A 15,967-nucleotide genomic window follows, 5' to 3' on the forward strand; every position below is an offset into this window, starting at 1 on the left:
GCAGTGAGGAGAAAGTCCAGGGAAGGGCTTTGTAGGAAGGATAGTAGCAATAAGTCTGGTGGAGTGAACCTTGACCGCCTGCCCTAGGGTCCCTGCATTAGAACTCAGTGTAGAAAGCAGGCCTGGGTTCACCTGAGAAGGTGGTGTGAAGCCTCTAAGGTGATATGGACTACTAGATACCTTGAGAAAAGAGTGAATGGACTACTGGGCCCTGAATTGATGGTGGCAGACTGGCTGAAAGGATCACACATTTGTTAGACTTCCTATTACCCTGGAAGGGGCAGGACTAAATGTCACCTGACTAGAGAGCAGAGGTACAAGAAGAGGGAGACCATTGCAAGGACCAGAGTGATTGTCAGCATAAGGTGCTAAAGGAGAGCCTGCTATGCCATGCCCAGTCACAAAAGGATGCACCTATGGTGAGTTAACTCTTCTACACACCTCCCCCAGCCCACCCACATACATAGCTACCAGAAGTAGCATTGTTTCTACTAAAGTGTCATCCTAAACCATTAAAAGAATCACCATGAAGCAAAGCTGGAACTCCTCTGGACTGGGAAGGGAAGATGAACTTGGGAGTATGAGTTCCCTAGTAACTTTTGGGGAACTGTGATAAAGTAATAACTATGCAATTTGTTGATTAAAACAACAAAATAACCTTTGTAATAGGAATCCGCAATTGAAAGCGGAAGCTCCCCACTGTACTCCAAAACTTATGACACTACGTATGTGTTTGCACTCAAATAAAAGAAGTCCTAGAGGAGAATCCAAGCTATTCTATGCCTGCTCCACAATGCTGCATTATTTGTTAATACAAGTTCCTGTAAATACCTCCTACCCAAAGGGATCCACCCAGGCTTACCATGTGTGATGGTGTAGATACATTCATCCTCCCCCAGACCCATGCTCACACATACCTACAGATGACCACCCTTGCACTTAAACTTGTCTGTGAAAGACAGAAGTCACACAATCAATACCAGTACATTTCCACACCTTGTCATTTATTTTACATTTCCTTACAAAATGTTTCCATTTTTGTTTCATGTCATTGATGGGTATGTACATCAAATCACCACCACTGTCTACCCCTGCTAACTATTGGAGACACACTTACACTGTGGTAAGGAAAACTTCTGAATAGAGAGAAAACTGTAGTAAGCAACTGCTGCAGGGACCAGAACTCAGTTTCCTAGCATATGGTGGGGGCCCTTAACTAGGAAATGTAATACTGAATCTTGGTGATACCTGAAAATGTTAAGACAATGGTTGTTTTGAATTATTCCTCATAGGGTGTGTCAACACAGCAAAAGAGACATGCAGCCCTGAGTCTAAGCCAGTTGACCCAGTTTCTGAAACTATCTGCTAGTTTTGTTTGTTTTTGCAGTGTTGTTGTGCCCTTAAATAAGGAGTATGGCCTGGAATAGATGGGATACAAATGTTCTCTTTACTGACCAGCTGTCACTGTTGCATCATAACAAAAGCTGCTTTTTTTTATTTTTTAAGCAGTAAGCAGTGTCCTTGAAATCTGAAGACATTTAAATGAACTCCCAATGGCGTATATGATGTATAGACCATCACCATGATGAATCTCACCTAGACATCATCCCAGACTGGCATGACTCAGTGTTCCCACATAATCTTTAGGTTTGAGGGCAGCTCTGCAGTACATAGCTCATCAAATTTTGAGGCATCTTTGACCTGCGTGCTGTAGAAAGCTAAGACATCCCCAGCAGTGCACATTTGGTGGAGTCGTGAATTGGGGACCGCGTGGCCTAGTTCTGCAGCCAGTTGCGCCAGCAGACGATACTTTAACTTGCTTTCTTTTAGTGAGGCCTTCTGCCAGTCCTCAGGGAGTGAGGGTCCAAAGATTTCCCTGACATGAGACTCAAGACGACTCTGGAGATCCTCTGGGGGAAGGTACTTCCTACTGCGTGGTGGGGGACAGACCAGGATGGGTGGTTCTAGAACAGCTGTTTCAACCACCTCTGGTTCTCTCACCTTCTTCCTGTTAATCAGAAGGAAGTATTTTAAATCTCCCAGCTGCTACTGAATTGAAGTGTCCTTTTCCATTTAGGTTAGATTCCCCTCCTCCCCCCATTCACACTCATTTTTGGTTTCGCTACCATAATTTGACAGCCCTTACACATGCCTGCACTGAAGACAGAGCCAGCTGTTTCCTTCGCTGATTTGCCTATACACTCAATACAAACATTAGCACTCTGAGCCTAGTTCCCAGCTTTCTCTAGAACACTACTTTCAATAATATTCACCGAGCAAGTACCCCCGCCACAGTCAAACAGGCCAGGAGGTGCTTCGCTCCTGTCCTGCTCTTGCTTCCTAACAGTGGTCATTTGCACGTTCACAGCATCTTTGTGAGGCCTCAGAGGGAGGCGCTGGCAGTGACCGGGGGGTGCTGTGCCAGCGTAGCAGCTGTCGGGCAGCCGGGCCCTGGGGGTATGGTGGCCACGCTGCCCGTGGAGTCTAGAGTTGAGGGCTCGTCTACACGACGCAGCTTCTAGCGACAAGGGTGTGTCGACACAGGACCCCTGAAAGACACAACTTGTGTCGACCGCGACAGCAGCACAAGCCGGGGGGGGAGGGTGAGCGCCCAGCGAGCCCCGCTGCTGCGGTGGTGGGTGCCCGGCGCTGTCCGGCGGATCCCTATTCGGCCCGCGCTAGCCCGGCGAGGGAGCGCGAGCGCGTGCCCGAGCAGGGCCAACCGCCGGCGGGCCGCGCGGACCCAGGCTGCGGGCGGGGCTGGAACGAGGCTGGCGCGGCGCGGCGGACGCTCGCCCGCCCCCCGAGGAGCAGGCGGAGCACTCAGGCCCCAGCCCAGCCCCAAGCCGCCGCCGCCCTCCCCATTCCGGGCCTGGCCCCGCACCGGGCGCCTCAGGCCGAGAGCAGCTCGGCCACGGAGCCTCCCTCGCGGTTACCTCATGCCGCCCCACAATGCCCTGCGCGGCGGGACCCCCAGACTCAGCCGCCTCCAGGCACGCACGAGCCCGCAGGAGGCAGCCATCTTGGAAACGACACAGAGCGTCCGCCCCGCGGCCCGACGAGAGAGGTAGGATTGTTTCCGGGAGTGCGCGCGCGCTGCCTCGTGGGAAATGTAGTGCGCGTGGTTTCGGTCACGTGGGCGGGGCGCGGCACCCGCGGAGCGCTCTGGGGGATGTAGTTCGCGTCGAGGCGAGAGGCTGCCAGCGGCGCGAGGCTGCGGCCTCCGGCGGCTCGGGCACTGGGTGGAGCTGAGCGGGAGGCGGCCCGGACGACGTGGGCGGAGTCTCCACGTGGCGGCTGCCGGGGCGCTTGTTGCCATAGAAACCGGGCTGTGGCCTCATCCGTGCCCATGGGGATCTGCTGCTGGGGGCCCACACGTGCCTCCGTGTCAGCCTGGGCGCTGCAAGGCACCAACCCTCCGTCTCCCCCCAGCAGGGCCTGGCTGCCTGGCACAGCCTGGCCACGGGGCACACAGCCCCACCCCTGTGCCAGTGACACCCGTGTGCACACACAGCTACACATGTGTCCATGGAGACATGCAAACCACACGCCGGTGTATGTGCACAGAGCGACACACACATCTGCATAGCCCCACCCAGCGTGCCACATCCCCGCTCCTCCGCCTACCTCCCAGCATTTCCTGCCCGCCGCCAAACGGGAAGGAGGGGGAACGTGGCGCGCTCAGGGGAGGAGGCGGGGCCGGGGATTTGGGGAGGGGGTGGAGTGGGGGCAGGGGAAGAGCGTTGAGCCCCCACGGGAAAGAGGGGCAGTAAGCGCCTGTGCACATCTCTGTACACGTATAGACACACTCCTATTTCCACTGCACATGTCATGCACATATACGTATAGGTGTATATCTGTGTAATGCTGACAGACCCCGGGCATTGGCAGGTGGGATGGAACGTGGGACCTCAGTGCTTGAGCCTCTACCGCATGAGCTGAAAGCTTAGCTGTTAGCTAAGGCTGTAGAGCAGACTCATTTTCTCTCTCTATGGCCTGGTCTACACTAAGGGGGGTGGTCGAACTAAGGTACGCAAGTTCAGCTACGTGAATAGCGTAGCTGAACTCGAACTACCTTAGTTTGAAGTACTCACCTGTCCAGACGCCGCGGGATCAAAGTCCGCGGCTGCCCCGTCGACTCCGCCACCGCCGTTCATGGTGGTGGAGTTCCGGAGTCGACAGGAGCGTGTTCGGAATTCGATATATCGCGTCTAGATTAGACGCGCTATATCGAACTCCGAGAAGTCGAACGCTAGCCGCCGACCCGGACGATAAGTATAGACATACCCTAAGTGGTCTTGGTGCCACTAGATGAGACACAGCACCACATCCAAACAGGGCCGGATTAATTTTTTGTAGGCCTGGCACCAAACATATTTCCCCCCCCCCCCTCCCGGGGGGAATGTATTTTTGCAAGATTGGAGTACTGTCATGGATGGATATAAACTGTTCAGGAAGGACAGGCAGGGCAGAAAAGGTGGGGGAGTTGTGTTGTATGTAAGAGAGCAGTATGACTGCTCAGAGCTCCAGTATGAAACTGCAGAAAAACCTGAGAGTCTCTGGATTAAATTTAGAAGTATGAACAACAAGGGTGATGTCGTGGTGGGAGTCTGCTACAGACCGCCGGACCAGGGGGATGAGGTGGACGAGGCTTTCTTCCAGCAACTAACAGAAGTTGCTAGATCACAGGCCCTGGTTCTCATGGGTGACTTTAATCACCCCGATATCTGCTGGGAGAGCAATACAGCAGTGCACAGGCAATCCAGGAAGTTTCTGGAAAGTGTAGGGGACAATTTCCTGGTGCAAATGCTGGAGGAACCAACTGGGGGAAAAGCTCTTCTTGACCTGTTGCTCACAAACAGGGAAGAAATAGTAGAGGAAGCAATAGTGGATGGGAACCTGGGAGGCAGTGACCATGAGATGGTCGAGTTCAGGATCCTGACACAAGGAAGAAAGGAGAGCAGTAGAACAGAGACCCTGGACTTCAGAAAAGCAGACTTCGACTCCCTCAGGGAACTGATGGGCAAGGGAGAATAACATGACGGGGAAGGAGTCGAGGGAAGCTGGCTGTATTTTAAAGAAACCTTATTGAGGTTGCAGGAACAAACCATCCCAATGTGTAGGAAGAAAAGTAAATATGGTAGGCGACCAGCTTGGCTCAACAGTGAAATCCTTGCTCGTCTTAAACACAAAAAAACAGCTTACGAGAAGTGGAAGATTGGACAAATAACCAGGGAGGAGTATAAAAGTATTGCTCAGGCATGCAGGAGTGAAATTAGGAAGGCCAAATCATGCTTGGAGTTGCAGCTAGCTGGAGATGTTAGGAGTAACAAGAAGGGTTTCTTCAGATATGTTAGCAACAAGAAGAAAGTCAAGGAAAGTGTGGGCCCCTTGCTGAATGAGGGAGGGAACCTAGTGACAGAGGATGTGGAGAAAGCTAGTGTACTCAATGCTTTTTTTGCCTCTGTCTTCACAGATAAGGTCAGCTCCCAGACAGCTGCACTCTGCAGCACGGTATGGGGAGGAGGTGACCAGCTCTCTGTGGAGAAAGAAGTAGTTCGGGACTATTTAGAAAAGCTGGACGAGCACAAGTCCATGGGGCCGGATGCGCTGCATCCGAGGGTGCTAAAGGAGTTGGCCGATGAGATTGCAGAGCCATTGGCCATTATCTTTGAAAAATCATGGTGATCGGGGAAGGTCCCGGATGACTGGAAAAAGGCTAATGTAGTGCCCATCTTTAAAAAAGGGAAGAAGGAAGATCCAGGGAACTACAGGCCAGTCAGTCTCACCTCAGTCCCTGGAAAAATCATGGAACAGGTCCTCAAGGAATCAATTCTGAACCACTTAAAGGAGGGGAAAGTGTTCAGGAACAGTCAGCATGGATTCACCAAGGGCAAGTCATGCCTGACTAACCTAATTGCCTTCTATGATGAGATAACCGGCTCGTGGATGAGGGGAAAGCAGTGGATGCGCTATTTCTGGACTTTAGCAAAGCTTTTGATACAGTCTCCCACAGTATTCTTGCCAGCAAGTTAAAGAAGTATGGGCTGGATGAATGGACGGTAAGGTGGATAGAAAACTGGCTAGATGGTCGGGCTCAACGGGTAGTGATCAATGGTTCCATGTCTAGTTGGCAGCTGGTATCAAGTGGGGTGCCCCAAGGGTCGGTGCTGGGGCCGGTTTTGTTCAATATCTTCATTAACGATCTGGAGGATGGTGTGGACTGCACCCTTAGCAAGTTTGCAGATGACACTAAACTGGGAGGAGTGGTTGATACACTGGAGGGTAGGGATAGGATACAGAGGGACCTAGACAAATTAGAGGATTGGACCAAAAGAAATATGATGAGGTTCAACAAGGACAAGTGCAGAGTCCTGCACTTAGGATGGAAGAATCCCATGCACTGCTACAGACTAGGGACCGAATGGCTGGGCAGCAGTTCTGCAGAAAAGGACCTAGGGGTTACGGTGGACGAAAAGCTGAATATGAGTCAACAGTGTGCCCTTGTTGCCAAGAAGGCTAATGGCATTTTGGGTTGTATAAGTAGGGGCATTTCCAGCAGATCGAGGGAAGTGATCATTCCCCTCTATTCAGCACTGGTGAGGCCTCATCTGGAGTACTGTGTCCAGTTTTGGGCCCCACACTACAAGAAGGATGTGGATAAATTGGAGAGAGTCCAGCGGAGGGCAACAAAAATGATTAGGGGGCTGGAACACATGACTTATGAGGAGAGGCTGAGGGAACTGGGAATGTTTAGCCTGAAGAAGAGAAGAATGAGGGGGGATTTGATAGCTGCTTTCAACTACCTGAAAGGGGGTTCCAAAGAGGATGGATCTAGACTGTTCTCAGTGGTAGAAGATGACAGAACAAGGAGTAATGGTCTCAAGTTGCAGAGGGGGAGGTTTAGGTTGGATATTAGGAAAAACGTTTTCACTAGTAGGGTAGTGAAGCACTGGAATGGGTTACCTAGGGAGGTAGTGGAATCTCCTTCCTTAGAGGTTTTTAAGGCCCGGCTTGACAAAGCCCTGGCTGGGATGATTTAGTTGGGTTTGGTCCTGCTTTGAGCAGGGGGTTGGACTAGATGACCTCCTGAGGTCCCTTCCAACCCTGAGATTCTATGATTCTATGAATGAAGGGGCCAGGGGCAAAAGTACAGCGGGCAGGGTGGATTTGATTTAAATGATGATTTAAATCTTTAGTCAGAAAGACTCAATTTAATCATGGTTTTCTACGTAAAAGTGCATTCTTGTTGGTTTTTATAACCTTAATACATATTCTTCACAACTCAGAGATAGATGTAGGTTTCATTTTTAGAAGGTACACACTATACATTTTTAAACAGTGATTTATTTTGAAAACTTTTCACATTCGTTTTACAGCTATATCAGAAAATGAATGATTGTTTGGTTATTTCATTTACCAAAGGTAATTGAAGCAGATATTTATGAAGTCATTGGGAGATGAACTATCTGCAATTCAACAGGTTAATCATTAATATTTGGAGGATTTTCTTGCCATGCTGTATTAGGAGGAGAACATCACCAGACAGACATTTAAATTCTTTTATTTAACTAAAACAACAACATTAAGTATTCTGGATTTTTTTCTTCAAGGGCAAACATAATATTTTAACAAAGCATATGTTCCCTTGCTTCTCACATTTATCTCCAGACTTCTTCTCCTTATCCAGATCTATTCCACCCCCAACAATCTTCTATTCATTGAACTTTTTGAAACTTTTCACTTTTAGAGAGAGGTAAGGGATTGACTCTGTGTACACAAATTTGCAGAGGGACAATAGCGTTGAAGTCTGTTATTCCTCCCCTTTATTTATTTGTTTATTTGTTTGTTTAAAAACATTTTTGCTGTTAACAAGCATGTTAGCGCTGGAGACACAAATCCACAGTGGGGGGTAATTGGTGCCTATATAAGACAAAGGCCCAAATATCGGGATTGGCCCTATACAATCAGGAAATCTGGATCTGGTCACGCTAGCTGGGGAGCGCGTCTCTCTCCTGGGCTGGCAGTGATCCGTCTCATCCAAGGGGAGCTACACAGGGCAGGATGAGCTGCTGTGGCTCCATGGGTGCCCCATCCCTGAGATCAGATGCTGTGCTCACTTCACCATGGTCTGTTGCCCATTGGCGTGTGATCGGACCTGAGGATTTGCTGCTGCTGTTGCCACTCTGTACCCCAAGAGGTGTATTTTGGGGTCCTGCAGTTTTCCACCTATCTCCTGCAGCTGTTGGACCAGCAGGCTGTGGGGTGAGCTAAGCAGGAAAGCAGTACTGTGTTGCCATTTAGATTGTCATTTAACAAATTTGTTCACCAAAAATGCTTGCTAACAATCCTGAATTCAATTTCAATATTTAAACAAAAAAAATCAGTATCTTAGCCAAAAACAGAAAATTAAGTTGTTGACAATTATTTGTGACAAGTTTGGTATGGGGAAGGGAATGGGCCACTTTTCAGCAGAGAAACAAAAAATGTTGACTGACTTTCCTATAGCCCTGTTACTGCTAAATAGAGCCCTCCAACAACTGTAATATGCTCATCTCCTTACTAGTGTATAGAGCAGGGCTCAGCAACCTATGGCACATGTGCCAAAGGTGGCACGTGAGCTGATTTTTGATGGCACACAGGGTCCCGGCCACCGGCCCCACTCAGCACCCGCTGCTGGCCTGGGGACTCCCAAGGAACCCCAGGCTGGCAGCGGGCTGAGCAGGCCGGCGGCTGATACCCTGGCTGAGCCACTCAACCTGCTGTCGGCCTGGGGTTCCATTCACTTAGCTGGTAGGCAGGCTGAGCGGGACTAAATTCAATGAAATAGGAAAACAAGAGCAACTAATGACAAAGTGCAAGAACCTAGAGCAGTGGTCCCCAACCTTTTTCATCTAGTGGGTGCCAGATGAAGGATCGTGGCGGTGGACGAGCATCTGCCAAAATGCCACCGAAATTTGGCAGCATTTCAGTGGCGACGCCTCTGGATGATGATGCTTGTCGGCGGCAAGCGGCGTCGCTGCCAAAATGCCGCCGAATTTTGGTGGCATTTTGGTGGATGCTCGTCCGCTGGCCAGTACGCAGGTGCACTGAGAGGCCCCTGTGGGCACCATGGCACCTATGGGCATTGCGTTGGGGATCTCTGACCTAGAGAGCCTTCTAAAGCACGGCAATCATTTTGATTTGAATGGACTTGAACTGTATGAAGAATTGAGTACACTGTTGCCACATACAAAATCGATGATGGACATTGTACAGTTTATTCATACCAGCAAACTTGTTGACATATATCCTAATGTGTACGTTGCCACTCGTATTCTACTGACAATTCCTGTAACAGTAGCATCAGGAGAACAGAGTTTCTCAAAACTAAAGCTCATTAAAAACTATCTCCGCTCTACAAGGAGTCAGGAACACTTGACTGGTCTTGCTATTCTTGCAATCAAACGAGACATCACTTTGTCTTTGTCATACGATGACATTATTACTGATTTTGCAGCCAAAAAAGCCAGAAAGATTGTTTTTAATTAAAAACAAATCCTTGTTTCAATACCTCTTCATAGCAATTTCCAATAAAATGTTGACAAATTAAAAAAATTATATTATTTGCATCATTCTGTCAAATCAGAATTTTTTCTATAGTGCTACTTCTTTAGTGCTAGTCCATCAGCATTACAGCAACTTGCTTCATTAAGTTAAACTGGTTTTAATAACATGCATGTGGCAAGTTTTCCAGTAGTGTAAGCTTATGTTTGTGTTGCTAAGAGCAAGACAGGCACAGGGGTACCAGTTTAATAATCCTGCCTAGGGCACCATAAATCCTAAGGACGGCCCTGGGGCTGGGGCAGGGGATTGGGGGGTGGGCTCTGGGCTGGCGCTGAGGGGTTCGGAGTGTGGGAGGGGGCTCTGGGCTGCGCCTGGGGCACGGGGTTGGGATGCAGGAGCGGATGCGGGGTGAAAGCTCTGGGAGGGAGTTTGGGTGCTGGAAGGGGCTCAGGGCAGGGGTTGGGGTGCGAGAGGGGGTGAGGGCTGCGGGGTCCAGCCGGGCAGCACTTACCTTGGGCAGCTCCTGGGCAGCAGTGCAGCGGGGCTAAGGCAGGCTCCCTGCCTGCCTCGGCTCCACACTGCTCCAGGGAGTGGCTGGCACATCCCTGTGGCCCTGGTTGGGGGCAGGTGTTTCCACACTCTGCTCACACCCCGATTGCCAACTGCGCGGCTCCCATTGGCTGGGAACTGTGGCCAATAGGAACTGCAGGGGTGGAGCCTGCCTTAGCCCTGCTGCGCTGCCAATTGGGAGCTGCCCAAGGTAAGCGGGGCCGGGGGGCTCTGCCCACTGCCCCCTCCACGCGCCGCTCCCAGAGTGGCCAGCATGTGCCTGCGGCCCCTGGTGGGGGGAGGGGTAAGGGGCGCTGTGCGCTGCCCCGCCTGCAGGCACCGCCCCCACAGTTCCCATTGGCCCCAGTTCCTGACCAATGGGAGTTGCGGAGTCAGGGCTTGGGGTGCAGGCAGTGCATGGAGACCCCTGCCCCCCGCCCCACCTCCACAGGAGTCGCTATTAAGGGGTAGATATTGTTGTCTAAACATTTTTAGGCAAAAAGATCACTTTTCAACCAAAACAAAAATGTTCATGGAAAATGGTAAGTTCGAACATTTTCCAGTTTTCCAACAAAAAAATGAACTTTTTTTTTTAAAACTGAAACTTTTTTTTTTCTCCAGTCAAAAACTCAAAATAATGCCTGCAGGAAATTTCAGGATAAAGAAATGATATTTTCCACACACAAAAATTGCTGCTTTTCAACCAGCCCTGTTAAGGAGAGGAGAATCCAGGTCCAAAGAGACTTGCACAGCAAGCCCGTGACAAACGCATGTAAATAACTCATCTCTCCCAATTCAGTCTCCTCTTCTAATCACCTGGGGCTTATCAAATCCAGGTGTAAGTGGCTGCGCAAGGCGCAAGACACTGGAAAATCAGGCTTGGTATCAGGCTCAGCATCTCAATAGAAAGACCACTGTAATGCTCCAATATTTTTTTCCTGCAATAATTCTTTTCCATACTTGCCCTAAAATAGATTATGGATTTCTTTGTTGCGGCCTCTTTTATTTTCAAATAATTGTGTCATAAATGGAACACAAAGGGAAGAATTCAAATTTTGGTTCTGTTCTCATCTATGGGATCAATGGATCCCTGGGTAGATTTGCACTGCTATGTTCAACTGACTGTCATACTTCATTTTCACGTGTAATTAAAGGCACAAGAATATAGACATACCTATTGAAGCTAAGCAGGGTTGTCCTGGGTGACAGTAAGGATGGGAGATCTCCAGAGAACAACTCAGGTGATGCACTGACTGGTATTGGGAACTGACTCTTCCCTCTCAGTCAATATTGAATCTGTGTCCTAGCCTGAGACCTAATCCAAGATCAGGCCCATGTTGTTGTTGTTTATTTGTATTACTGTAGTGCCTAGTTGCCCCAGTCATAAACCAGGACCCCACTGTGGTAGGTGGAAGACAAAGATACTGTCTTTGGGAGGGGCCGGGTGTTGACCATTTGTGCTCTCAAAATCCCATGCTACTGTTCACAAGAGCAGATGTGCAGTGTTATGGCAAATTCTTTGGGCCCTATGTTAAGAATTGATGAGGTTGGTAAAGCGCTTTGGTGTCCTTCTAGATGAAAAGGGCCATGTGAGTAGAAATCATCAGTCGTGGGTTCAGTACTTTTCATACTCATTGATAGTCTCATCATCTGGGTGTGAGTTGAGGGAGCTCCTCTTCTGAATGTATGTTAAGAAAGATATTAGCTTAATACACATAGGGAGAAAAAATAAGGAAACCGGAGCTTCCTCTTGTCCAGTGTTTGCTACCAGAGACTTGCTTATGGAATATCAAGCGTCCTTGGATCTCGCAATAAAATTATAGGTAGCAGATACAAAAGCTGATCAATTGCTTTTTAAAAGTGTGAATTGTCTTATTCTTACAAGCAACCATTGAGGAGATTTTCAAAACTGCCTAAGGGAATTAAGAATACAAATCCCAATGAAAGCCGGTGGAATTTGTGATGCGGCATGTACCCCACACAGGCCCTAAGAGGGTTAATGTGGACCTCAGAGGCCAATTAACATACCAGGCTGGACCTAGAGGGAGAGCCAGGCTTAATTGAGGATGAAGCAGAGCTGAGGAAGGTCTGGGATAAGAGTATAAGCAGAGGGAAGCTGCAGGGAGAGAGTCTGCCGTCGCTCTCTGGGACTAGGAACCGTAGGGACAGACAGGAGACAGGGCGTTCCCTGTCTCTGGGAAGGCCGACTGAAAAAAGGCCACGAGGAGGGAATGAATCCTACGATGGGCCCTGGAAAGGGGGCCAGGCACAGAGAATCAGCCCTAAGTGTCAGCCTTCCAGCAGAGAAAGGAGCTGGGGGGACTCAGCAACAAGCCAGGGGACTGAGAATCAGCAGAGAGGCTGCGTTAAGCATCCGCTGCAGAGAAGCAACGCAAGGGGCTCAGAAGTCGGAAGTTAATCAGGGAAACAGCAGCAGCACATCTAAAGGAGCAGACCTAGCTGCTTCATACAGGGTCCCTGGGTCAGAACCCAGAGCAGAGGGTGGGCCTGGGTTTCCCACCAGCCACAAGGAAGAGGTGTACAAAGCCCAGGGTGGGAGCTGAAGACTGATCCTGAAGAAGAGGCCAATCAATAGCTCACGAGCGGTGGAAGAATCTCTTGTGTTGGGACATTTCTAGACTTGTCATTGTACGTTTGTTACCCCAGAAGGGGTGGATTTAAATTGTGATCTGTCCGGAGGGCTGTGTTACAGCAAGAGAGACCCCCGCAACGCTGGAGCATCCATCGGCAGGGGCCACCGGATGGAAAGGGTGCCATTATGCCACTCCCGGTCATGAGGAGATGGTGCTCGGGGCTGAGTGAACCCCCTCTCGGTGCTCCTCAATCTGTTAGATGATCTTGAAAATGTCCCGCTGTGTAAATGATGATAAACAAACTGGAGCCATGAACCACTTTACAGCACCTGGGTGGAGGTGATGGTTGCAACTGGGCTCATGTACATCCTGAGGGATGTGAAAGAGCAAATGTGCTTGAGTGTTTGAGCCACAGGGAAGGCAAATATTGCTGGAACACTTCCTGGCTTTCAGTCATCTCTCCTTCACTTAAAGTTAAACCTGCTGCAGTGACTGAGAAAAGGTCACATTGCAATGGTTGTGCCTGTTTGCATGGCTTTGCTCGACAGGACAGATTTGTTCCAGGGAAGGTAATTTTTCAAAGCTTGAGGGTAGTGGGTGCATGGGGTCTTCAATATTGGTCGATTGAGTCTGAGAACACAGTAACTTTCAGCAGTTTGAATCCTTCCTTTCCCTTTTCCTTGCTGATTTGCTCACAGCTTGCCTCGTAGGGTATGTCCTTCTCCTATGGGATATGTTCCTCTGCTGCAAATCGAGTGCTGTGCTCTTGATTAATTTAGTTCATTTTGCTGTTGTACTCTGGCATTAAAAATGCATCTACGCAAATTTTCCTGTACAGTAAATTCAGTCAACATCCTACAGAACTTAGCTGCTTCACGCCTTGAATTGAGAGCTGGTGAGGTGTAAGCGTCGTGTCGGCATCTCATTGAAAGGGAGGAAGGATGGTTAGGGTGCTACTGCGGAACTCCGGAGACCAGCATTCAGTTCCTTACTCCACCACAGACTTCCTGTATGACTTCAGGCAACTCTTCGTGCCTCAGTTCCCCTTCTGTATCATGGTGATAACAGTGCTTCCCCACCTCACAGGGGTGTTGTCAGGATACCTATGTTAAAAGATCACAAGGCTCTTGGATACTGTGGTGATGGAGACTATGTAAGTACCTAACAGAGAGAGCTCTCATAGGCTGCAAGAGTCTTTGTGGTGTAGGTCCTTCCTTTTATCTGGTGAGAACTGGTAAAGGATATTTTTTTAATAAACAGACTTTAAGACAATTCCAAATTAGGGCAAAATTCTAGTACCAGATCTATCCTCGGTGGATCTCAGTTGACTTTCTGTCCTCTCTTCATGTGTTTAAATCTTATTAACGTAAGTGTAATATTTTGTATCCAGCATCCTTCAGACAAACCGTATGCTCCCCCCCCACACACACACACGTTTGCAGAGTTAAATAATAGAATGACTGAGATAAATAATAGCTGAGGGAGAGATGTAGGGAAGGGAGGGGAAGAGGGTATGTTTTCAGATGAGATTTGAAATGAGGTGGAGATTAAGGGAGGTGGAGAGAGAGAGGAAGTTTGTTCCAAATGAAGGCCCTTGCATCTCACATGCTGTGTGTGTGTAGAGGAGCACAGAGGGGGCCTGTGCTAAATGAGCAGAGAGGAGCCTTTTCAGATAGGCTGGAGTGAGCCAGTAGTGGTTATGAAGAGCAAGAAGAGTGATTGTAAATTGGACCCTGAAGCGAAGGGATAGACAGTGGAGTGGGGGGAGAAGCCAGGCAGCTGCATGGTGCCTGCAGGAATCTGGAGAGCTGGGACTTGGCTAAAAGGGAGTTTGCTTAGGGAGGCCAAGATACAAGCAAGGCATGGAAAAAGACTTCAACAAAGGCAGAGTTGAGGCTGATATACAGGCATGGAACATGGTGGGCTTATTTGGGATTAAGCATGATGCCAACTTTTATGGACAATAGAGGCAAATAAGAGTCATTTGGCAAGAAGACAAGGCCAAGGAGATGCCTACACAGCTATCTAGTAGAACTAGTTGGAAAATGGGAACACTTCCTTTTCCCCTCGCCCCCATTGAAAAATTGAAAATGTTGAGCAGCTCCAGAGGCAGTCGAGGAGGATAGCACGAACCATACTGCCAAAAGCTGAGCTGAGATCAAGGGGGATGTGGAGGAGGAGGGAAGTAAAATTTCAATACAAGGAGGGAGGCAATTGGCCACAGGGAGGATTGTGGTTTCCATGCTGTGGCCTGCCAGATGAGAATCTGTCCAGGATATTGTTATGTGATATGTGCTTTGTTTGCTAGAGAAATGAGAGAAGGCCTTTTTATTGCACTCTGCCGAGAAAGGAGAGGTTAGAGGAGGATCAGTCGTTGGACAGCATGTCAGGCGCCAGGGGGAGGGAGTAAGGAATTCATTGACAATGGCAGATTTTTGACACTCGGGTAAACTCCTATATTGAAGGGAAGGGTTTTGTTGACACTGGTGAGGATGGACAGAACAAGGGCTGGGCAAACAATAGGAAATTAAGGAGGTTGTTTTTTTCTGGAACTGGCTGGTTGTAATGTATCAAAAGCAGAATATCAGAGCAGAGAACCAACACACACATTGTAGAAAGTATTCTTCCCTTGTAATTGCAAGCCTTTTCAAACCAGAGGTGTCCTCTGTTACATAATGTAGTGGTCCATGAAATAAACTTCTAGTACCTGGTGAGAATAGCTTCTACTGTCTAAACTGTCAGACATAATACTTTGCTACTGATCGGCCAACGCTGCAGAATTGATTCTATTTTACGTATGTATGTGCAGTGTTTTTGAATGCTGGCTTAAAAATGGCAGACTGCGTTTAAAAAACAGCGAGGGGATGCATTCATAACGAGATCCCCTGAAAGCAGAAATGTAAGAAAATGTACAAAGCTTATTGCAAGAACCAGATATCACTGGGCATTCTATAGCTCCTGAAACTAGTCTCATAGCAATCTAACTCCACTGAATTTAGTGATGTTACTCCAGATTTACACCAGTGTAGGTGAGATCAGTATCAGGGCCAACAATTATCTAATACCGGCTTTGTTTCCTTTTGCATACGTCACCATAGACAGCACATCATCAGTTCTTACAGCGCTGAATAAAAGGCCCCACCCTCCAATGTAATTTTCTTGTCAGCTCTACTGTTTAATTAAGTAGGAAGCTCCTGTGAAACGGCAGCTTGTGAGCCTTGTGAGCCTTACTTTTCTCAGAGAAACTGTTTCACTGCCTGTGACTTGTAGGGCTGGGA

At 48.8% G+C, this 15,967-nt stretch overlaps 1 protein-coding gene across 1 annotated transcript; it reads right to left on the reverse strand.

Moving 5' to 3' along the window:
* Positions 1 to 748: 748 nt before the first annotated feature.
* LOC120407817 (39S ribosomal protein L50, mitochondrial-like) lies at positions 749 to 3,334 on the reverse strand. Its single transcript, XM_039543971.1, has 2 exons — positions 2,937 to 3,334; positions 749 to 2,008 (listed from the first exon to the last, which is right to left on the reverse strand). Exons 1-2 carry the CDS (start codon positions 3,317 to 3,319, stop codon positions 1,624 to 1,626), a joined length of 768 nt encoding a protein of 255 aa, XP_039399905.1. The 5' UTR covers positions 3,320 to 3,334; the 3' UTR covers positions 749 to 1,623.
* Positions 3,335 to 15,967: the final 12,633 nt, after the last annotated feature.

Source organism: Mauremys reevesii, linkage group 6 (assembly GCF_016161935.1).
Source record: "Mauremys reevesii isolate NIE-2019 linkage group 6, ASM1616193v1, whole genome shotgun sequence".
NCBI lineage: Eukaryota > Metazoa > Chordata > Testudines > Geoemydidae > Mauremys > Mauremys reevesii.

Bases quoted from the DNA above. Each gene is read 5' to 3' on its own strand.
- LOC120407817 (XM_039543971.1), bottom strand. From the start codon at position 3,319: ATGGCAACAAGCGCCCCGGCAGCCGCCACGTGGAGACTCCGCCCACGT. The intron at 2,009-2,936 runs GTAACCGCGAGG...TCTGATTAACAG, and splicing joins GCATTGTGGGGCGGCATGAG to GAAGAAGGTGAGAGAACCAG.